The sequence below is a fragment of the Microtus oregoni genome, unplaced genomic scaffold (assembly GCF_018167655.1).
Source record: "Microtus oregoni isolate MIOR12 unplaced genomic scaffold, Mior012 000000F_ref0000247, whole genome shotgun sequence".
In the NCBI taxonomy this organism is placed as follows: Eukaryota; Metazoa; Chordata; class Mammalia; order Rodentia; family Cricetidae; genus Microtus; species Microtus oregoni.
This window is the reverse complement of record NW_024543059.1, coordinates 44,684,030-44,706,740: the sequence shown is the minus strand read 5'-3', so window position 1 is coordinate 44,706,740 and position 22,711 is coordinate 44,684,030. Positions and strand designations below refer to the sequence as shown.

Below are 22,711 nucleotides of genomic sequence, written 5' to 3'. Positions count from 1 at the left end.
GACCTATTCTGGAGACTGAAGTCAGGCCCTCAGGTGTGCTGAGCAAGCATTTACCTATGGAGCTGTCCTAGCCCCTTGCCCACCACCACAGTGCTGCAGCCTGTTTGATGGCGCCTCCTTAACATGTACCTGCTCTGATTACCCGTGGCTTGTCTCTCTTCTGCTGCCAGTGTAGCAGTTATCCGCCTCAGTCTCAATGTGGCATGGCACTTGTGTCTTTACTGATCACATCTCATGGTCTCCCCAAGTGGATGTACTTGACAATGAACAAATATTGCTTTTGTTTGGCTTCACTGTTTTGTTAGAGATGGGCTCACTCTGTAGCCCAGGCTGGCCTCAAACTTAGAGCATCCTTCTGCCTCAGCCTTCCAAATGTTGGAAGTCCTGAGCACCCACACCCAACTTCTTTCTGTTATGCTAGGCACATACTGCGGAGCTTCAGTCCCAGCCCTTTGGTTTATTCTCATCGGTCTTTATGACCGCCTGAGACTCCCTCTCTCCAGCATCTCCCCTCCAAGATAAGACACACAAGGCCACAGGAAATTCTGCATTTTATTTGTGCCCATAACCCCTGGATGCTCAGCCCCACTAGATGTGACCCTTCCCCAACACCTTTATAAAACACTGATTCTCTCCCAGAGCTAAAATGACCCCTAGTTACCAACTACAGCCGCCCTTTCCTCTCCCTTGGCCAGGTCTCCTGCTCCGAGGAGGCGGCTCCCTTCCCTTGGTTGGCTTATCACTTGGATCCCATGTCCCCTCATTAAAACCCTCCCTCCCTGACTGGTCTTATCCAGTTACCCTGATGGGCTTCCTGCCTTACCTCCATACCAGGCCCATCCCCCCCGCAAACTATAACTACCTGCAAAAACACACTTGTTTTAGACTCCAGAAACCAGGGATCAGGCTAGGTCCTCAAATTCCCTGAGGGCCCTGGCTCCTTAGCTGCACTGAAGGGCTACAGAAACTGACTAAGCCAAATAACCCGAATGGGGATAGGTGGGGAAATCCAGACACGGCTGGGGGTGGAGGGATAAGGACCTCACCCTAGGTGCTGCGGGTCCTCTGGGACAGGAGAGTGAAGCAGGGCTGGAATACGGCTGGGGTGGAGGGATAGGGACCTCCAGCTGGACCTCACCCTAGGTGCTGCGGGTCCTCTGGCTGCGGGCCTTGTACACCTCTATCAGCAGGTCCTTCACGTACTGGATCTCCCGCTCCACCGATTCGGCCCTCTCCCTCAGCTCCCGGTTCCGAGCCTCCAGCCCCTGGCACTCGCCCTCCAGGGCCTCGCCCTCTGCCCGCTTCCTCTGGCGGTACCTGAGAGCCGCTGACTTGTTCTGATCTCTCTTCTTCTGCTTGCGGTCCCCTCGGGTGGTGGCAGGACCAGGATAGGGGACTGGGCGGGAGGATGAAGGCAGAGGGGCCAGAGGAGGAGGAGGAGGCTGCTGAGGGACAGGCAGGGCTGCTAAGCCTGCATCGCCTGGCCCAGCTTCACTGCGGCAGTAGACAGCTAGCAGGTCTAGAGTATCCAGAGTAGGAGGCTGAGGGAGGTCAAAGGTGGGCAGGGGTAAGGGCAGGGGCAGGGAGGGTGCTGGTGGTGGTGGTGGTGGGGAGGGTGGTGGGAGGAGTGGGGCATCAAGGAAGAAGTCTTCCATCTGTTCTAGCTCCTTCTTGAGCAGGGATGCCATGGCTTCCAGGTCAGGGGGTGCTGGGGATGGTGGAGGGAGGGTCCCTGGGGGCAGAGGGGCCTCCAGAGGGAGGAGGGCTGTGAAGTCAACCCGCTCTGTCATCCAGTCAGAGAAGCCGTCACCTGAAGATGGAGGGGGAACATAAAAGGCCCCTGAGGTCTGTGCTTCACCTACCTGGTGCTCACTCATGTCCCATTCAGTCATGTGACAAATGACCAGCCAGCCTGACAGCAGACCAGTAACTCAGGCAATGAACCAGGCAACCAACCAAGCAACCCACTCACCCACCAAGCCACTAACCATGCATTAACCAACTAATCAGTGAGCCACAGAATCTACCAGCTAACCAACTGACCAATAATCTACTAACCAATGAACCAGCCAATCACACAATAAACCAACCAACAAATTCATTAATCAATGAACAAGTCAGCCAATCAATCAGCCAACCATAGTTTACCAAACAACCAATAAACTGATCCACTAACAGTGAATGAGACAACCAACCCGTCAGCCAAGCATACTGTTCAGTAACCAACCGAGTAACCCATGAACCAGAGTTCACCAGCCAACAATTAGCTAACACATTAACCAATGAACCAGTCAAACCAACCAGTCAGCCAATCAAACAGTTCACCAGGCAACTTGTTGATAAACTAATCAACTCCCTAAGCGATCAATGAACAAGCCAATCAATAAGTCAAGTTGGTCAACCAATCAACCACCTAATTTATCAACTAACCAATGAAATAATGGGCCAACCACTCAGTGAAGCAGTCAACCAACTAACGACCCACCCAACCAAAGTCAGCTACTGCTTCCCTAAGCATCCTCTTTACGGTATGGCTGCTTGGCTGGACCTGCTCTGTAGCTGCGGACAGTCCTCTGCCTCTCCCCCAGGGGCTGATTCTTTCTCTCTGGATCGCTTTCTCTCTCACACCCCGTCTTTACTCATTCTTGTTTTCTGTTTTTGAGAAGCCTAGGTTGGCCTGCAACCCGTGGGCTGCAGAGGGCGAGCAGCCTGACAGGGAGAACTACAGGCATGCGCCACCAGGTGCGCCTGCTCTTTAGCTACCGACATCCCAGCGTGAGCCAAGCGTCTGCTATATAGTCAGAAGTGAATGACGTCTGCCCAGAGTGCCTTGACGGAACCACCCTCAGGCCTTCTCGTGGCTCCTTTCTTCTCATCCCTCAGCCCTCACTCATTCCGAAGCTGTCTGCTTGGAGAAGGCTACGTGACTTCGTAACTAGATCGTCCCTCACTCTCGGCTCAGCTGCTGTTTCCTATTTCTGGCTCTTGTCAGTGTCCTGATGTTCCATGAGCTCTGAACCCTGAGCAGCTAGCACAGTGCTAGGCACCCTGAAGGTCGTCAGCACTCATCTCGTGAATGCATGAATTCTTCCTTTTCCCTACGCCCCGCCCCTCCCTGCCTCCATCTCAACCCACCTCTACTTCCTACCTGTTCTTACCTGCCAGGGGCTCTCCCCCCCCTGGAAGCCCGCCCTCCAGGGCTCCCCCGAGGACCTCATAGGGGCCCAGGGGGGCAGGGGCCAGGGGGAGTTTCCCATAGTCTACGAGCCAGCCCAGCCCGCTAGCTGGGAGCAGGGTCCTGTCCAGCTCCAGCCCCAGGGTCGCCAGGAGTGACATGACTAGGACAAAGGCGGAGGGCGCCAATGGCAGCGGAGGCGGCACCAGCAGTTGGGAGGCAGTTTCCGAGATTGTTCAGCTGGGTGAAGACAGGCACCAAGACGACGTTGGAGGACCTGTGAGGGAGACAAGAGGGGTGGGGTTGGCTCAAAAGCGGCTTGACCCACGGCAACTCGCACTTCCTTCTCTCTCCAAATTCCAGGGCTCCACACATTCCCAAGGGGATTCGTGGAAACGCCCACGCCATGTCTCCTCCCTCAGCACAGAAACCTAGAGTTTTCCCAGAGGAATTACCTCCAGCCCCTCCTGCCCACCTCATCTTACTCCTCTTCAGAAAAATTTGAATCCCAAGGAAATTTTCTTCTAGCCATGTCCCTTCGGCATCAATATTCCTTCAGGTTTTGCTCCCTTTAAAGTCCACCGACCCCGCAGGGGTCCTGAGAGGAACTCCGCCAGGCCTGGGCCCTTCATCAGTGTCACTCTTAAATCCCATTCTACCCTCAAAATTTTAGGTGACTTCTGCAGCCAGTGCGAGAAGCCCCTCCCACTCGGCTGTTCCCGCCCTCAACTAGCGGGTCCCAGAGGCCCCGCCCCTATGACCCTAGCGCCACCTATCAAAGGCGTTCCTAAAGCTTGTCTTCCCTGTCAATCTAAGCCAGTCACCGCCCTAGCAGGAGCCTGATTGGACCCCTGAGTCAGCGCCTCAATGAACCCCGCCTCTCTAAACCCCACCCTTTCTTCCTGTTAGCGCAGGCTCAGACCCTGAAAACAGGCCATTGTTACGCCACTAGTGCGCATGTTTAGCCATGTACTGGCTGCCCTTCGTAGTTCAGGCTGTGGGGTGGGTTAATGCGCGTGCGCATAAGGGGAGGAAGCCCTCTGGGAACTACTGCGCAGGAGCAACGGCGCACGACCGGATCTTATAGCACCCTCCCCCATAACTCGAGCCAAGCGCGCATGCTCAGCGGACCCGCGGCCACCACTTTCCCTCTTCTGCGCCTGCGCGCCTGTGGCTCATCACTCTGCGCCCCCCACGAGGTCGGCCCGTGAAGCCCCGCGAGCTCTGTGAAAGGGCGGGAAAGGCGGTTGGCGAGGGAGGGGCGAGCGGTTACTCACTCCATGGCTGCGGGAAGGAGAGGAGGCGGCGGCGGCCTCGGCTGAACAGACGGTGGGAGCGGAGAGTGCAGGCGCGGTGAGCGCGGAACCGGGCAGGGGCACAACGGGATCACGGCTACAGAGCCATGGCGGAGGCCGAGCGGGCGGAGGCGACGTGGCGGGAGCGTTAGGAGAAGTGGTTCTGAGAAGATCGAGAATGAGGCGGCCCCGGGGCCTGGGCACAAATATACCGGGGGCGGCGCAGCGCGGGCCGCCAGATCCCTCCGCGCCCCGCCCCTGCGTGGCCCCGACGGGGCGGTGGCGACCCCGGACCCGCCAGTCGCCCAGACCCTCCACCCTCTGCTTCATGCCGGGGGCTCAAGCTCTTTCTGATTTGATGGGATCCTACCCCATCTCTGTCATGCCCTCAACCAGCTCGGCTCTCGTTCTCTCTCCCTAGTTCACGAATTTGCCACCAGTTCCCTAACCGATGTCGCCCCGAGAGCCCTCGTGGGTCTAGCCTATCGTGGGAAGACGAGTTCAATCTGGCTTAGGCCTCATAGCCGAGTTCGAAGCAAAAACATCAAGATAATGGCTCAAAAGTGTTTATAGACGGGCTTCTAAACGCACAAATAGAGCACAGGGCTCTTAGCTTAATTTTTTAAAAGATTTATTTACTGTATATATGTGTGGTAGTTAGAGGACAATTTTCAGGAACCGATTCTCCAAGCATGTGGGTCCCAGAGATGGAACTCGGTCATCGTGTTTGATAACTTTTACCCAGAGTCATTTCACGTTCTTCTGTGTATTTTGTTTTAGTTAAGAACCCTGGTGGCCTGATTTCACCTCTCGGTTTCTTCTCCCAGACCTTGAGCTATCCATAACACGTCCAAGTCTCTGGCTGCTCTCAGGGTTTTACCATCTCCACTTGTCCTCATTCTGCAGGCTGGTGCTCAGCCCTGCTGACCTCAGCTGTCTTATCAGATGGTTGGTTCTTTGTTTTGCCCCTTGCTCTGACTTCCTTTCAGTCCTCGGTCTCTTACTGACTCCCCCTCCAACCTGTCTAAAATAGGACATTTATTTCCCGTTTAGTAAAAGAAGCCCTTTGTCCTCCCCCAGGCTGATGCGTGGTTCCCACTCATCTGGAAGTCAGCTTGCTTGTCATATTTGTAGCAGCTGAGAGACTGAATCAAGATCCACGTTATGGGTTGGAGGTGGAGCTCAGTAGAATTACTTGCCTATTTCACTCAAGAATTTGGATTCTGTCCTAGTACCACCTAAATAAACTAGGTTTGGTACTTACCTGCAATGCCAGTATTTGGGAGATGGAAGCAGAAGGGATCATGTTCAAGGTCATCCTGCCTGGCCTCAATATGTTTTTAAGAAAAGTTTCATAGGCAGGGCCTGCAGGAGTATTGGAAGTCAAGGTCAGGGCATGAGCCACCAAGTGGTGGCTCAAAAGTGGGGGGGGGCAGTGCTCATGCACGCCTTTAATCCCAGCACATAGGACACAGAGGCAGGCAGATCTCTAGGAGTTCAAGGCCAGCCTGGTCTACAGAGCGAGTTCCAGGACAGGCTCCAAAGCTACACAAAGAAATCCTGTCTCAAAAAATTCAAAAAAAAAAAATGGAGTTCAAGACTTGCCTGGACTAGAAAGTGAGCTCTTGGCCTATCTAGGGCGACCCTGATTTTCAAAATAGAGTCTATAATGGGCAGGGTTGTAGGTCCATGGTGGAGTGCTGCTTCCAAGGCCCTGGGTTCCATCCCTGGGACTGTAAAAGAGAAAAAGATTCAAAGCAGGTGCAAAAAACTGATGTTGAAAGTTACAGGAAGAAAGTCCTTGGGAGCCGACTATCTCCCCTTGGAGTGGGCACTCTGCTGTCCTCTGCCAGTATTTGAGCACAGGTTCTGTAACCACACGATTTGTGTTCAGAGTCTGTCCTCTCTTGCCAGCCATGGGGCTGTATTAAGTCTGTGTGGAGTGTGCTTAAAGCCAGTCACTGACACAAAGTAGGTACCTACCTGAAGGCTGCCCCTGACCCAGAAATGGGTGTGTTCTGTCTCCACTGGCATGCTTTCACAATATCACTTTTTTTTTTCTTGTGGTATGTATTAGGGATTGAATTTGGATGCCTTGCATTTAACAGGCCAAGCCTTCTGCTACCCTAGAGAGAAAGAGAGTGTGTGTTTTGAAGGTCTTGCATTCCGGGCCAGCCTTGAACTTGTCTGTGTAACTGAGGCTGGCCTTGCACTACTGGTCCTTTTCCCATGACATTTTGTTTTTGAGACTGTGTGCTGTGCTGCAGTGCCGGTAGTGCTCCTTCCCTTGTTTTTTGTTTTTGTTTTTCATTTCTTTCTTTTTGCTTCTTTGAGATGGGGTTTCTCTGTGTGTTCATCGTGTGTGTCATTCTCTCCCTGACTTTTACCCAGATTTAGATGGTAGCCTCGCCTCTGTCATTAAAAAAAAAGGCAGTCCTGTTGGGAGCCAGGAGCAAAGGTGGAGCTGCTTGGAACTCTTTTCTAGTGCGGAGGGGCTTGTGGTGAGGAGTGAGGCGGCTGGTTGCAGGCAGTTGCATCAGCCCTGGCTCTAATGGGTAGGAAAGGGGTGAGGGAATTCTCTGGGGGCCACAAAGCACCTGGAAACAGCTCCTAGGTAACAAATCTCTGGATAGGAGGTCCCCTGGCAGCAGTGGGGAGGGGTACTTGGAGGGGCGTGCCTGGGCAGAACCCAGAGAATCTGGGGCTTTGTGCTAAGAAAGGGGCTGGCATCCCAGAGGCTCCTAACTTGGTTATGAAAGACAAGACTGGGGGGCTTGGAAAGGGAAAGAGAGTTGTGCATGGCCACAGTTGTCCTTGTTAGGTAGGACAGGGTTCCCCCACCCTGCCAGGGTCCCATGAGTCCTCAAACCCAGACTGTTCCCCAGGTTTGTTCTTTGCTTCAGTTGCTAGATGCTATCTGTACCAGCCTGCCTTAGAGGAGACACACTGTACTGGACCTGCATTTTAATTTCTGGTTAGTGCGCAAAGAAAGGGCTTTCACTGTAAGTAACACTTCCTATGTAGCTTTGCTTTTGTCCACCCAGCTGCTTCCCACATTGCCTGTACTGTTGCAGCAAGCCCTGGTTTCCCAATTGAGGGAACAGCCCTGTGATAGAAAAGGCTTGGGCTTTATGGGGCCTGTTTGTGGCCAAGGGTTGGTTTCCATCTGCAGAGTAGAGTGAGCACTGGCCTCTCAGTTGACTTCCCGGTGTACGTGCATGTGGCATCGTATCTGACTCACTTTCCTAAGAGGACCTACCTGGTACGGGGAGATGAGCCTTCATCAGCACACACTGTAATGCTCGGGTGTGTAGACTAAGGCTGTAGCTGAGGGAGCGCTCCTAGGAGATCTGAGTCTGGTGTAGCTTCCTTCCTGTCTCACCATACTTCTACATTCTGACCTGCCTAACAGATGGGTGGATATCTGTGTCATGACCATCTCCTCCAGTACATAGAGAACAAGATCAGACTTGGTTCTTTCCCAGAATCCTCCCCATAGTCCCCAGCACTGTGCCGCTGCCCCCCACACTCCCATAGGTAGCAGGTACACTTCCGAACGAGTCCTTTGTGTCAGAGCAGGGAACTTGATACCATAATCCCCACACAGTGCTAGGGAGCAAGTTAGGCTGTGTCACTAAGGCCAGCGGGCCGGGTTGGAGGTGGGTGTCCTGGCAAACAAGGGCAGGAAGGCCAAGGCCAGCTCAGCTGGGGAAAGGGCAGTGCCACGTGGCCAGGTTCTCAGAGTTCTCCAGTGGACTGTGTTGTAACTCTCGTCTCTGTCAGGTTGGCCCCATGCTTCTGCACCAGCTCCTGCATTGTGGGTGTAAGCTGCACTCATTTGTTCCCCGTTGCTGCTGTGATGGATGGGAACTTAAAAGACTTGGACAGCATACATTTGCCACCTTAGAAGGCATTGGGTTCCTGGCTATACCAGTATCTAGAGGTGACCTCATTTTGAGGCTTTGGCCCCTTGTATCCCTTGGACTTGACTCTGCCTCCATCCTAGCCACTTCTCCTTCCTTCCTCTGAGCCTCCTGCTTTCCTTGTAGAAGCCCTGTGCTTGTGCATTGGGCCTTTTCAGATAATCCAGGGTAACTGAGTTTTGGAAGAGCCTTTATGTAATGCTTTGCCAGTGGGGTAATAGTCCCAGGCCATGGGAAGTGGTGTGGATGAATCTTGGGTGGCCATTATCCAACCTGCCACATCTTTGCTCTCAGCCTGTGTCATGCCCTTACAGAGGGAAAGAGCTGGGAGACTGGTGGCAGTTGACTCTGTCGTGTTCTAGAACCTAGAAGCCAGTCCTGATGACTGTGTGCCTGGCATCTTGGTGAAGAAAACAGGGACAATGACAGCCACTTAAGAGCAATAGTGGGAGAGGGTCAATTGTGAAAGGACCCAGGCGTCAGGAGAGCCCTCTTGAGCATCCCAGCCACATCTGAAAGAGATTGCTGGTTGTACTGGGCAACTGCTGAGTTGACAGGGAAGACGGGAGTCTAGATTTTGCCCAAGGTTCAAGTTAGGACTATTACTGAGTACTTTAGAAAAACTTGAAACCCCCACAGTTTGTATCTGGTCCCTTGGAGCTTTAGCATGGAGGGGGGAGGATTGGAGTCTTCATGGCTGCCCCACATTGCAGAGTTTCTGAGAACCTTTGCAGGGAGGGACCTACAGGACTGTGGGGAAACAGGTGGCTACTGGAAGGGGTCCTTGACCCTTTCTGCCCCTTAGCTGCCTTTTGTGCCCCACTGGATGCCACCTCCTACGGAGCTAAGCCTGACCTGAGGCTTTCTCTGGATTATATATGCTAGCAGGGGGTCAGGAGCTGCACTGGAACTGGTTAGATGCTTGATTACTTTTGGGGTTGCTCTCTATTGAGATATAATGCACAGTAGTCCATCATCATGCTGGATCACATTCTTTGCAGTCTTTTTTTTAAGATTTATTTATTATGTATACAACGTCCTGCCTCCCATGTATGCTGACACACCAGAAGAGGGCGCCAGATCTCATTACAGATGGTTATGACCCACCATGTGGTTGCTGGGAATTGAACTCACGACCTGTTAAAGAACAGCCAGTCCTTAACCACTGAGCCATCTCTCCAGCCTCCTCTTTGCAGTCTTGTCTGGGTGGTAGTACCATGGTGTTGCTTTGTGCCACAAGCTAGGTCAGAGGGATTACTATAGCCCTTTGCACTCCCACAGCCTCCCCAGTGCTAGGGTTACTGGCATGAGCCCTAACTGCGGCCTGCAGGAGTGCCTTATCACAGAAGAAAGTAACTGGGCCTGAGGAAATAGGTAGGAACCGAGGGGAGAAGACAGGTATGAGCCATACTGTGAAGGCCTCCCAGGAGCTCTAGATTCCTTGCTGCCCCCTCAGCAGGTGGGCAGACCCCACTCCCTGGGAGACACTGAGAGAACAAGGTTACCAGATCTTCTCAGCTGGGCTACATCCATAGCGGTTGGGGACAGCTCTCTGTTTCTGCTGAGTTAGATTTGAGAGTGGCACCTAAGCAGATCCTGGGAATGATCTGGGATATTTCCTGAGATGGACTGGAAGACTAGCGGGGTCTTGTGATGGGTAGGCTAGACAGAGGGAAAATCCCTTGTAGGAGAGATTCAGCAGGCAGCTACTGAAGTTCTCTTGACTTCAGTGGGACAGTAGCAGGTTCCCACCTCACTTGCTGGGAGATAGTCACTTAGGGCAAGAGATACCTAGCCTGGTGGCACAGGCTTATAACCCTGGCTCATGAAGATGGAGACTGGAGTGGTTAATTTTGAGGCCCTGGCAATTTTGAGACTGTCAACAAAAATTTTTAAAGGAATAAGGGTATGCCTTAGTTCAGTGATAGGGCCTTCTTGGCATACAAGGCACTGGTTCTACTCCCAGAGCCACAGAAAGGGACAATGGGGGGCCACCCTGCCCTTGCCTGCAGCCTGCTATCACCCAATTCCTAGAGAAACCATTCCATACAGCCTGGGTGAGCCCTGCCTTCCCTCACTGCCTCTTCAGAAAGCTGCTGCTGAGAAAAGGTCCCCGGGAAGGACACAGTGACAGGAGTCCCCTAGGCGCTCTGGTACTTCCTGACATTTACTCATTTCAACCCATTCCGCCCGTCCTGGCCTGCCCAGCAATGGCCTTACTGGTCTTTGCTCTTGGGACTCACTCCCAAGCAGAGCTATATGGTACTGTGCTTCTTCCCTACCTGTTCCCCTGACACCACCACCCCCCCACACACACACACACCTTCCTTCTTTCCTTCCTTTCTTCCTTCCTTTCTTCTTCCTTCCTTCATTTAGGGTCAGGTTCTTGCTGTACAGCCCAGACTGTCCTCAGACTTTTATCAATCCTCCTGTCTCAGCCTCCCAAGACCTGGAATTGCATACACTACAACAGGCTTCTTACTCTTTGAGACTGACTTATATATAGTCCATGGATGGATGTGTCAGGTCTCTTTAGTCCTTCATTGGTTTTATGCCCTGGAGATAAGTGTGCAAGGCAAGCATGTGTTGTGCAGAGGCATGGGTGCCTTGTTGAAAGAAACTGACCTCAAGCCACTTCCAGGTTGTTTGTAAAGTGTCTGCCACACCCTAGTGGTTGTGAAATGGAGCATCTTTGTGGTCTGACATGGATTTTCAGGAGGCTGGTGGTGATGAGAATTTCCAAGGAACAGACCTTTGTCTAGAATGACGTGGTGACCTGAGATCACCACCCCTTCCCACCTTGAAGCTTAGCTTCTCCTTAACAAGGGGCTCCTGTACTAGCTTCCCTGGACCCTCCCTAACACTGTTTTGGGGAAGCCTAATACCATTTCCTGGGGCTTTTGGTACTGCTGTAAGCAGTTTGGCATTGTTTGATGTATGGTCCTGTAGCTCAGTTGTGTTGGCTGTCTGCTCTAAAGGACAGGTAAAGTTGGCAGGAGTGGTTTTATTTTGCTTGCTCAGTGGATGGCATCTGAGTTTTGTGGTAGTTTGGATTGGAAGAGACATGGACTTGACTAACCAATGCCTTTATCACATTTAACAATGGGTGTTGCAGGCTGAGCTGTGTCTTACTGTCTTTGTTGGCCCCACAGGTCTGTCCTGCTTGCTGTGGTGGGTGTCAAGTGGCCAGCTTGTGTTTATTACTAATGTTGTATTGGTATGGTGGGTGTGAAAGGTCTGGAGCTTCCTCAGATTAGTGAGTGGTAGGCTGCCGGCTACAGTTACTAGTCCTGGAGAGGTAGCATGTGCTTGCTACACAGCCAGCCAGCAGCAGCTGACCCCAAGTGTACCTGGAAGCTGGCTTCCCAAGCCTGCTGGAGGGGATAATGGTGTTTGTTTACAGAGAAAAATTAATTTCCTGAGTGTCTGTTGAGCGGTGTGAATGGATATGTCCCAACCATGGACTGCAACAGCAGCCAGAGTGAAAAACAAGTTGGAAGCAACTTACAGGGACAGTCTGTGATATACACAGAGAAGGATTAATGACAGTCTGTCCCTAAGGGAAATGCTACAGGAGCTACTCAGAGCACTGTGGGACTCCTTCCTTTGTGTGTGTGTGTGTGTGTGTGTGTGTGTGTGTGTGTGAGCTTGTGTAAGGTTATGTGCCCTGTGTGTGCTGTGCCCAAAGAGGCCAGAGGGCAACTCTAGAATTAGTTACAAGTTGTAAACCACCTGTTGTGAGTGCTGAGACCCAAACTAATGTCCTGCAAGAGCAATAATTGTTAACTCCAGCCAGCTCTGCACTCCTTTCCTTTATGAAACTGTCTGCTGTGTAGCCCAGACAGTACTCCTGCCCCAACCTCCCAAATGCTGGGTTATGGTCATGAACTATCTGGCCAGGCTGTAAAGACTGCTTGAATAGTAAAGGTACCATCAGGCCAGGTGTGTTGGCTGCAGGGGCTGAGAGCAGGGGAGAATCTGTCTCAAACTGGTACATCTAGAACCCTACTTGAGACCTAGTGGGTGGTGTGCACCTGTAAGAATTGCTGCTTAAACCTGGGGTTCAAGTTCGCCCTAGCCAATGGCGGGACCCTACCTCAAAACCCTTCCTTTAGCCCTCTCTGCTACAGGCTCCTTAGACTCCTAGAAGCACTTGAACTGGTTAGGTTTTGGGAGTTGGTGACTGTTTGTCTCTTGCTGGTGGAGGCCCTAGGGAGTAAGGAAGGATGTAATTGCTAATTAGCTGTGGACTGGTTTCTGATGTACAGAAGGTTTCCTCTGGAGGCGGGAGGGAGAAGGCTGCGGACGTGCAGATGCAGTCATTACACACACAGGGACATGATTTAATCAGTGCCACCAAAAGCCTCATGCCTGTCCTCTACCCAATGAGAGACTATGCCTGCTTCAAACAGTGCCTTCTATTTTTGTTGTTACTGCTTGAGACCAGATCTCGTTGTCAGAGCTGGTATTGACCTCTTGATTCTCTTGGCTTCTTTTCCCCTTCACCTTGAGACTTGGTGGAAAAGTCGTAGACGTGTGCACATATGGGAAAAAAGGTATGGTAGTAACCGGATACCTGCTGGCTAGGGAGTGAGGGAGCAAAGGGGGTGGGTGATGGCCTCCTTCTTCCCCCTTTCATCGCCTTCCAGAATTCAAACCAACCTTATGAGCTTTTTCCAGGGCCTCAGGAAACTCCCTCCCACCCCTCACCACTTAGCATATAGATTAGGCAGAGTGTGTGTTCAGACAGTGTCTGTGTGGTGCTTGGTGTGTGTGTGTAGCTAGCTCACTGCCTCAGTCAGGTCATGAATACCAACCTTGAAGTCAATAGGGTACTACTGGTCTCCAGGGTAGTTGTGCTTGGTCCTGACGGTGGCAGGGGTGGCATTGTCATCTTGGAAAACACATCACATTACAGCAGATTGTAATTTCTGAGATAAATACAGAAAAAAAAATGCTATTGAGTAGCAGCCTTTTTAAATTACTTCTATTTATGTGGGTGTACACACTTGTTTGCATGAAGTCAGGACAGCTTTTGGGAGTCAATTTCTCTGAGTCCTATGGGTGGAACGCCGGTCAGCTGCTTTACAGCAAGTGCCTTTACCTGATGCTGTCCCCCAAGACCCTTATGTTGTGTTTGGACAGGAAAAGTACAGAATGTGTTTGCCTACATGTTTAGAAACTTTCCTGTGAAAAGCTGAGTATGGTGGTGTTGACTTGTGATCCCAACACCTAGGGCAGCAGAATCCAGAATTCAAGGCCAGGTCTCCATTCCTCAAGGACCCTAGACAGAAGTACGGGTTGACAGCCTGGGTCAGCAGTGGCTTGGGATCAGGACCTTAGTATTGAATTAAGCATTTTTTTTTAATTTCTTTTTTTTTTAAGATTTATTTATTATGTATACAACACTCTGTCTCGATGTATGCCCTCAGGCCAGAGGAGGGCGCCAGACCTCAGTACAGATGGTTGTGAGCCCCCATGTGGTTGCTGGGAATTGAACTCAGGACCTCTGGAAGAGCAGCCAGTGCTCTTAACCTCTGAGTCATCTCTCCAGCCCCTTTAATTTCTTATGTATACAACATTCTGCCTCCATGTATGCCTGCACGCTAAAAGAGGGCACCAGATCTCATTACAGATGGTTGTGAGCCACCATGTGGTTGCTGGGAATTGAACTTAGGACCTCTGGAAGAGCAGCCACTGCTCTTAACCACTGAGCCATCTCTCCAGCCCCCCACATGTGATCAAACCACCAGGTGTGGGGAGAGGATCAGGCTCTTGACTGCTCATTTATAGGCAGGTGTGAATTCAAGTACACGTGCACATGCTTGTTGTAGAATAGAATATTTGACTATGTAAAGATGTGTTGCTGTTACACCTTGCCTGCCTAAAGCACCTGATTGGTCTAATAAAAAGCTGAACAGCTAATAGCTAGGCAGAGGGGGATAGGTGGGGCTGTTGGGCAAAGAGCAAAAGAAGCCAGGCAGACAGGCATGGAAGAAAGAAGCAGGATAAGGTAAATGTGCCCTGGGGCAGCACATAGGTTCATAGAAATGGGTTACTCTCTGATTTTTAAAGCTAGCTAGGAACAAGCCTAATTATGAAGGCCAAGCATTCATAATTAATAACTCTCCGTGTCGTGACTTAGGGGCTGGTGGTCCGTAAAAGCCTGTTACACATGCTTGTGGAGGACAGGGGTCCATGTGAGGTCTCTTCCTCCACCCTGCTGAGACAGGGTCTCCCACTGGACCTGGTCTCCCCTCTGGCCTGGCCATCTTAAGGTTGCCTCAGCCTTTTTCAGCTAGAAGGCACTGGAGGAAACGTGAAGCTGGTTTGTTTCCTGAGGGTTAGAGAGTTTCATCCATGACAGAAGTGGTGGACTGGGAGTGCGGTGATTCCAAGGATACATGGGGCATTTGTGGGGGTTGGAGTGTAGCCAGGCCTCCTGGGGTCGGGTGTCCTCCCCCGTTGTTATTTACTTATTTTTATGTGCATTGGTGTTTTGCCTGTGTGTATGTCTGTGTAAGGGTGTTGGAACCCCTGGAGCTAGAGTTACAGACAGTTGTGAGCTGTCATGTGGGTGCTGGAAATTGAACCCTGTCTTCTGAAAGAGCAGCCAGTGCTCTTAACTGCTGAACCATCTCTCCAGCCCTCAGGTTCCCCCTTGTCTTGCCTTTGTCTTCTGTCTTTCCTCTGCAGTGACCTTTGGTCCTGCCGTGGACCTTTTCCTGCAGATTTTTATTTTGTCTCAGCAAGGGAAGACTTCTGGTTAGAAGGGTGTGCTGCTCACAAAAGCAGCGGCAGAAGAGAAAGCACCCTGTTTTGTTTTTAAAAAGACATAATCTAATGTAGCCTAGGCTGGTCCCAAGCTCATTGGGTAGGTGACAGACCTTGAACCCTTGTTCCTCCTGATTCCACCTTCTAAGTGCTGGCGAGTACAAGCATGTGCCATTATGTGCATCCTGTTGGAGCTCTTAAAACTATTAAGGGTGGTGGTGGGAGGCAGAGGCAGGCGGAGCTCTGTGAGTTTGAGGACAGCCTGGTCTACAGAGTGAGTTTCAAGACAGTCAAGGCTACATAGAGAAACCCTGTTTCGAAAAAAAATAGGAGTGGGAGGACTATTAACTGTCTCTCTCCAGAAGGTTCCCTCAGAGAGCTAGCTGCTGTCCAGCAGTCCTTCCCTGGCTCTGCGTTGTCATGACACCACCTGGTGGCCATTGACTGTATGCCAGGACAAAACCTGACTGACGGCTTTTTCCTCGGCCAGCCCCTGACAGGGATTCTTTAATACCCTTACTGTTTTCAGATGGAGAACTTGAGGCATGGGAGCAACCTTAAGACTCAGAGCCCAGGACTAGGAGGAAGCCTGCTCCTTGTCCTTGTGCTGCGCCATGCCAGGCAGCTGACAGGAACGCCCTGTAAGAATGTGGGGCAGCAGGAGTCTAGGGTAAGGATACCATCAGGACTTCCATCTCCACACGACTGACCCAGGCCTCTGTGTGTTCTTGAGGAGGTTAACATCCGTACCCTCTTTTATCCTGTTTTCCATTCTGGAAGGTTCCAGGGCCTGCTGGGTGGTGCTCTGGCTGGTGCTGTGATGTGATGTGGCAGTTACCAGCTCTTGTTCAGACTAGCCATGAGCACTTCCATAGTGTCCAGAGCTAAGTAAGTATCCATGGTCAGTCTGTCACAGGTAGCTGCTTATTGCTGCTAGGGTCTCTAGGTGGGCAGTGCCTACTGTGCTCCCTCCCCCATCTCCAGCTGTTCCTTGACCCCATGCTAGATTCCCAGCCATACCTCCTGGTGAATAAGCTCTGTTCTGCACGTGGCTTTTCCCCAGTCCCCTCTGGCTGCTCTCTGACCACCGTGGGCAAGATTAAAAGGAAATGGGATGACACTCATTCCAGCATTCTGACTTGTTGGCTCTTCTGCCTCCTCATGTTATTATTTTAAAAAAAGGAAAAAAGAAAAACTGTTTTTGCTTGTTGGGGGTCCTGCCATCCAGCTCTAATAATAATAATTTCTAGCCAGCTTTTTAAAAATTATCCCAGCTACCTTTTGCCTCTGGGCTTTTACCTTTCTCTGTTCCGTATACCTCTTTCCTTCTTATTCTGTGGGTGGTGACTGGGTGGTCCCTGCAGTTCTCCTCTCCTCCCTTTCTCATTTCTCCTGTCTCACACTTTCCTGTTCTCTCGATCTCTCCTATTTATTCTCTATACCTGGCAGCCTGGCTTATCCCTCATTCCTGCCTACCTATTGGCTATTCAGCTCTTTATTAGACCAATCAGTGCTTTAGACAGGCAAAGTAACACAGCCTCACAGAGATAACAAATGCAACATAAAAGAAGGCAACACATCTTTACATCATTAAAAATATCCACAGCATAAACAAATGTAGCACATCTTAAATACAACACTCTGCTAAGGGACCTGTGTGTACAAGCGGGTCACCCAGAGGTCATCTCTATCTTGAGCTCACCTGTGTCTGTCAAGCCCTTTAGCCACATAAGACACACTCTACCTTGTTTTTGTTTGTTTTTTTTTTCCCATCACACTAGCTTCTAAAATGTACTAGTGATGTCCCTTGCTTTGTTGAGAACAGCACTGTTGCCACAGTGCTCAGCTTTCATGTGGATGAGTGTCCAGGTGGAGTGGGAGTGACTTTGGCATGCCGGCTGTGACACAGCACACAGATGGAAGCGAGAGGGATCGTCATTCCTAGCCATTAAGACTCAGCTCACGCCGGGTGGCCCTTCATCCCAGCACTCGGGAGGCAGAGGCAGGCGGATCTCTGGGAGTTCGAGGCCAGCCTGGTCTACAAGAGCTAGTTCTGGGACAGGCACCAAAAACTACAGAGAAACCCTGTCTCGAAAATCCAAAAAAAAAAGACTCAGCTCACATCAGAAATCCCAGGAGGTGGGAGGAGGGTGTGGAACTGGGGGAGAATGCAGCAGCCTGGGTGACTCTTCTGGCCTCAGTGTGGCTGTCTAGCCCGTGTGCCATGTTGTGGGCCTGCTACCTAGAATTAGCTGCTTCCTTTCCCCGGGCTCTGGGAGCCTGTCCTGTGCTGAAGATGGAAGGGCTGCAGTTGAAGGGCTTCCAAGGCTTAGGGGGCATCGTGTACTCGAGTCAGGCCTCCCTGTGCTTATCTGTGTCCCCAGAGCAGTTGAAGTTCCTGACCTGCCTTACCACCCCACCTTCCTCCCAGCCCATTGTTTGCCAACTTCTTTTCCAGTTTAGCCCCATATTTACCAGTCCCCTGTAGTTCCTTTAACAAAGAGTCTGAGTCACTAGGATGTGGAGGTGGGCGGGCCTCTGAGCTGGTGTGCAGAGTGAGCTCTTGGCTATATAATGAAAGCTTATCTTTAAAAAAAAAAAGTTTGAGTCATTAGTATGGTGCTTGTGGCTGTGCCAGTACTGATGCCCGAAACCAAGACTATTAATGTCTTCCCAGTGTTTGGCAGGACTTGGGTGGCCCTCTCCTTGTAACATTTGTGCCATTATTGTACTGGCGTGTCTTGCAGGTAGGCCATTGTTTTATGTCACAGGGATTGTAGCTGGGAAATGTTGATGATTACCTTTCTCTTCCAGTGCTGTGCAAAGTATCTTCCAGTAACATGGACACTATTCAGTCCATGGACCTCACACACGGTGCTGCACACTGATAGCTGTCCTAACAGAGACAGTATGAGTAGCCAAACCATTAGCATCACAGGAGGATTGTGTCGTGGGCTAGGAGGAGAACCACGTTCCAGGTGCAACTGAGTGCCCATCTGAAGCCAGGGAAGGTCATCTGAGTCCTGAGGGTCACCCCTGTGGTCTCTGACACCACCATAAGTCACATTAGCATAGACTATCTGGCAGGTGCCTGTTCCGGGAACTTGGGTGCCTTCCTCCGGGCCCTCCTTCCCCAGTCCTTAGTGGCCTCGTGGCTTCCCTTCCTATAGTTGCACTTCCACATGTCCTGGCACAGTGGTCTGAGCTGGTGACTGTAAACAGTGTCACAACACCGTGGTACCATGGAAGCTTGGCATAATTTTTAGTAACTACAGTGAGCTTTCTATAAATGGAAATTTCACCTGTGGTTTACTAATAGCAAAAGCGTACACTGAGTTCTTAAGAATTGAGGTATGAAGCATAACTGATTGGGTCTTGGGCAGCTAAAACTCACAAACAATGAAGTCTCTGTCAAACCAGAGTTGTCTGGATGCTAGCAGAGCGCCCCCCCCCCCCGGACCTGCCATGACCTTTTGAGAGTAAAATAACCTTCCTTCCCCAGAAGTTCCTGTGAGTTCAAGGGGCAGGGCCCAGATCAGAGCAGACCTTGGCTGTCCTCAGTGAAGGAAAATGGAACCCGACCTTACTTCCTCCTGAGTCCCATTACCCTTCTGTGCACTGTCGCCACAGTGGGCAGGGGCTGCTGCCCAGAAACCTCAGGACTGCTGGCGTTCTCGTCACAGCCTGATGACTCACGAGCAGGGCCACAGATGAAATTCATAGTAAAGCCGAGGTTAGCCACACCGGCTTTTCCAGGGACTGCACAGCTGGCCATTGGCGCTGCCCGCAAACCTCCTTCTTACTCTGAAAACGTCAAAGGGACAGTGAACATCCCAAATCAAGTCTTCGTGTCAGCTGCTCAGCACACTAGGTGCTACCTCCACTTTGCTGAGGCAGGACTGAGCTCAGAGAGGCTTAATGTTTTTGTTAATGTGGAGAGAAGGACTGGGTCACTCAGTTCTGCTACACTTGGCATTGGGTTTACTTTCCTCCAGTTGCTTTCACAATTCAGAACAGCAGACAGGTGGGACAGGGTATGCCTGTCATCCCTACATTTGAAAGATTGGGGCAAAAAGGATTGTAATGTTGAAGCTAGCCTGAGCTTCATAATGAGACCCTATCCCAGAGAACAAAAGGTCAGTTGCTGGGGGGTGGCTTGATCAATAGAGTGATTATTTGACAAGGTCAATCCCCAGCACCCACATGAAAAAGCTAGACATTGTGGCCAGTGCTGTAATGTCAGTGCAGGAGGTGTAGAGATGAGTGGTCCCTGGAGCTCTCTGGCCCACAGCCTACCTAGCTTAACTGGTGAATTGCAGGTCCCAGCGAATATCTCTCCAAAGAAAAGGTAAATAACTGAAAAAGACGTATCACACACACACACACAATTTGGAAGCCCACCAGTGGTGCTTCTCCGCTGTAGAATGAGCCTTTGGGCAGTGCTGCCCACAGAAGGAATGGGGCGCCCATCACCTCAAGAGCCAGGGTCACTCAGCTCTAAAGGGGACATTCTGCCTCACGTTCATTCTACAAGGGATGTGTGTCTGTGGTGTTGTGTAGGCTGCTCAGTTTTACATCTCTGTCTCTGTCCCACGCCAGGATAGGGGAAATGCCCTGTGACTCCATCAGGTCCACTCTACAGCTCCCATCTCACACCTGCTAGTTTGTGACCTGGGGATATGATGGCAGCTTTCTAGCTATCTCCATAGTGCTGATGGGAAAAAGTCTGGCCTCCTAGTTGGTGCCTGCATTGTTCCCTGTCACCTTCCTCACTGCCTGGAGCTGCTTCAGTTAGAATCCAGTGGTCTAAAGGGTGAACTATGGCTGCTCTTGGCTTACTGAATGTTCTCTCTTTCTCTCTCTCTTTTCTTTGTCCCTTCCACTCATTGGTGGCAGCTGCTCGCTTCTACCTAGAGGAAAACCCCAGATGAAATTAGTTGACTGACTTGGGTGAACTCTCATGCCCGCCCTGAGTTTGGAGGGCCCAGGTCTACTCTGCCTCTAGAATCAAAGGCTAGTGCTGGCAGCCTGGAAGAGCTGGTACTGGGAGCTGCATATGTCCAAGTTTACTCACCTCCAATTGGTTTGCTGGAGATCGTTAGGTTAGCAAAGGATGAGGCAGGGCTGCTGCCAGCTCTGCATCCAGCCCGCCACCCTCCACACCACTGAGTTTGCCTGTCCCAAACTGCCATCTGACCATGTCACTTCCTCTGCTTTAGAAACCTCCCCAAGGTTGCAGACGCTGACGGATTTGCCCCAGAGTCGGAGTAGCTGCCACCTGGAGATTCCACAGCCATGAGTGGGTTTAACTTTGGAGGCACCGGGGCCCCTGCTGGCGGCTTTACGTTTGGCACTGCGAAGACTGCAACCACTACACCCGCCACTGGCTTTTCCTTCTCTTCTTCTGGCACTGGAGGGTTTAATTTTGGGACTCCCTCCCAGACAACTACAGCCACCCCTTCCACTGGCCTCTTCTCACTCACCACACAGACCCCAACCACACAGACACCAGGATTCAACTTCGGGACAACACCTGCTTCTGGAGGAACTGGCTTCTCCCTGGGGATCAGCACTCCAAAGCTCAACCTGAGTAACACAGCTGCCACATCAGCCACAGCCAACACTGGCAGCTTTGGACTTGGTAGTAGCACCCTTACCAATGCCATCTCAAGTGCTGGCACCTCCAGCCAGGGGACAGCCCCCACCGGCTTTGTGTTTGGGTCCTCTAACACTTCTGCTCCATCTACTGGCTCCACAGGGTTCTCATTCACCAGCGGCAGTGCATCCCAGCCTGGAGCCTCTGGCTTTGGCCTTGGCTCTGTGGGCAGCTCAACCCAGCCCACAGCACTGTCTGGCTCTCCCTTCACTCCAGCCACGCTGGCGACCACTACAGCAGGAACAGCACAGCCAGCTGCTGCTGCACCTACTGCCACCACCACCAGTGCAGGGTCCACACTCTTTGCTTCCATAGCGCCTGCTCCTGCCTCATCCAGTGCTACAGGGCTCTCCCTCTCAGCTCCAGTGACAACTTCAGCCACTCCTAGTGCTGGGACTCTGGGCTTCAGCCTCAAAGCCCCTGGGGCAGCTGCTAGCCCCTCCACCACCATCTCCAGCACCACCACCTCTGCCACGACCACCTCCACCACAACCTCTGGCTTTGCCCTGAGCCTGAAACCCCTAGTGTCAGCTGGTCCCAGCAGTGTGGCCACTACTGGGACTGCTCTGCCTGGCTCCAGCAGTGCAGCAGGGACTACCACCGGTCCTGCGATGACCTATGCACAGCTGGAAAGCCTGATCAACAAGTGGAGCCTGGAGCTGGAGGATCAGGAGCGGCACTTCCTGCAACAGGCCACACAGGTCAATGCCTGGGATCGCACACTGATTGAGAACGGGGAGAAGATCACCAGTCTACATCGGGAAGTGGAAAAGGTGAAGCTGGATCAGAAGCGGCTGGATCAGGAGCTAGACTTCATCCTGTCACAGCAGAAGGAACTGGAGGACCTACTGAGCCCATTGGAGGAGTCAGTGAAGGAGCAGAGTGGCACCATCTACCTTCAGCATGCGGACGAGGAGCGTGAGAAGACCTTCAAGCTAGCTGAGAACATCGATGCGCAGCTCAAGCGCATGGCACAGGACCTCAAGGATATCATCGAGCACCTGAACATGGCTGGTGGCCCTGCAGACACCAGCGACCCACTGCAGCAGATTTGCAAGATCCTCAATGCACACATGGACTCCCTACAGTGGGTGGACCAAAGCTCTGCCCTGCTGCAGAGGAGAGTGGAAGAGGCCAGCCGCGTGTGTGAGGGCCGCCGCAAGGAGCAGGAGCGCAGTCTGCGCATTGCCTTCGACTAGCCCTGCATCAATGGGAGGGGCTCCTTGGGTGGTTGTGCTGTTGAGAGGAAGGTTCTTCGGCTTGACTTGCACTCAGCAGAAGTTGTACAAGGCATGGCACTCGATGTAACCTGTGTGCTCTGGGGCCCAGCATGAATGTCACTGAGCTCTAGGCCAGCATTTAAAGAACAAAGACAAGGGTTCCATTCAGTGCTGCCTCACGGCAGCTTCAGTTCTAATCCATCCAACTTAGCCTTCAGTCACTCCAGTATGGCTGTGACTGTGGGACAGAGCTCTTGCTCTGAAGGAGATGCTGGCCAAGAAACTTACCTTGGATGGAGACATGGTGGGTTTGAAAGCCCAAGGTTTCTGCTCCTCTCCAGCTTCCATCTAGCCCATGTCCTCCAGAGTGTCTGCCACACAAAGCAGAGTGACCAAGGCACAGTGAGCTAACAACTGCTTTGCCCTGACTACCTCCTTCACTCCTAGATGGTGAGCTCCTGTGGCAGGAACTGATTACCCTTGAGGCTAGAGTGACAGCAAATTTGCTTCTGGGTATCCCAATGTCAAAACTATCTTAGTCACAGTCAGATGCACAGTGTTGAAGGCCAGCAGTCATGTCCTGGTCTGTTTTATTTCCTTGTACCTTGCTGTAGCCTCTGTGATCCCTGATCAAATGTTGCTTTTCTAAATAAAGAAAAATTTGTGAA

At 51.7% G+C, this 22,711-nt stretch overlaps 2 protein-coding genes across 3 annotated transcripts; one reads left to right on the top strand and one right to left on the bottom strand.

The window, feature by feature from the left end:
• Positions 1 to 535: 535 nt before the first annotated feature.
• Atf5 (activating transcription factor 5) lies at positions 536 to 4,665 on the bottom strand. Of its 2 annotated transcripts, none has more exons than XM_041651863.1 (3): positions 4,453 to 4,665; positions 3,159 to 3,452; positions 536 to 1,810 (listed from the first exon to the last, which is right to left on the bottom strand). In XM_041651863.1, exons 2-3 carry the CDS (start codon positions 3,334 to 3,336, stop codon positions 1,140 to 1,142), a joined length of 849 nt encoding a protein of 282 aa, XP_041507797.1. In that variant the 5' UTR covers positions 3,337 to 3,452; positions 4,453 to 4,665; the 3' UTR covers positions 536 to 1,139. The 2 variants fall into 2 exon arrangements, with proteins under 2 accessions (XP_041507797.1, XP_041507807.1); XM_041651873.1 differs by lacking the exon at positions 4,453 to 4,665 and adding an exon at positions 3,651 to 3,864.
• Positions 4,291 to 22,711, top strand: Nup62 (nucleoporin 62). The gene is made up of 2 exons (XM_041651848.1): positions 4,291 to 4,528; positions 20,387 to 22,711. The coding sequence occupies exon 2, from the start codon at positions 20,463 to 20,465 to the stop codon at positions 22,020 to 22,022; it is 1,560 nt and encodes a 519-aa protein (XP_041507782.1). The 5' UTR covers positions 4,291 to 4,528; positions 20,387 to 20,462; the 3' UTR covers positions 22,023 to 22,711.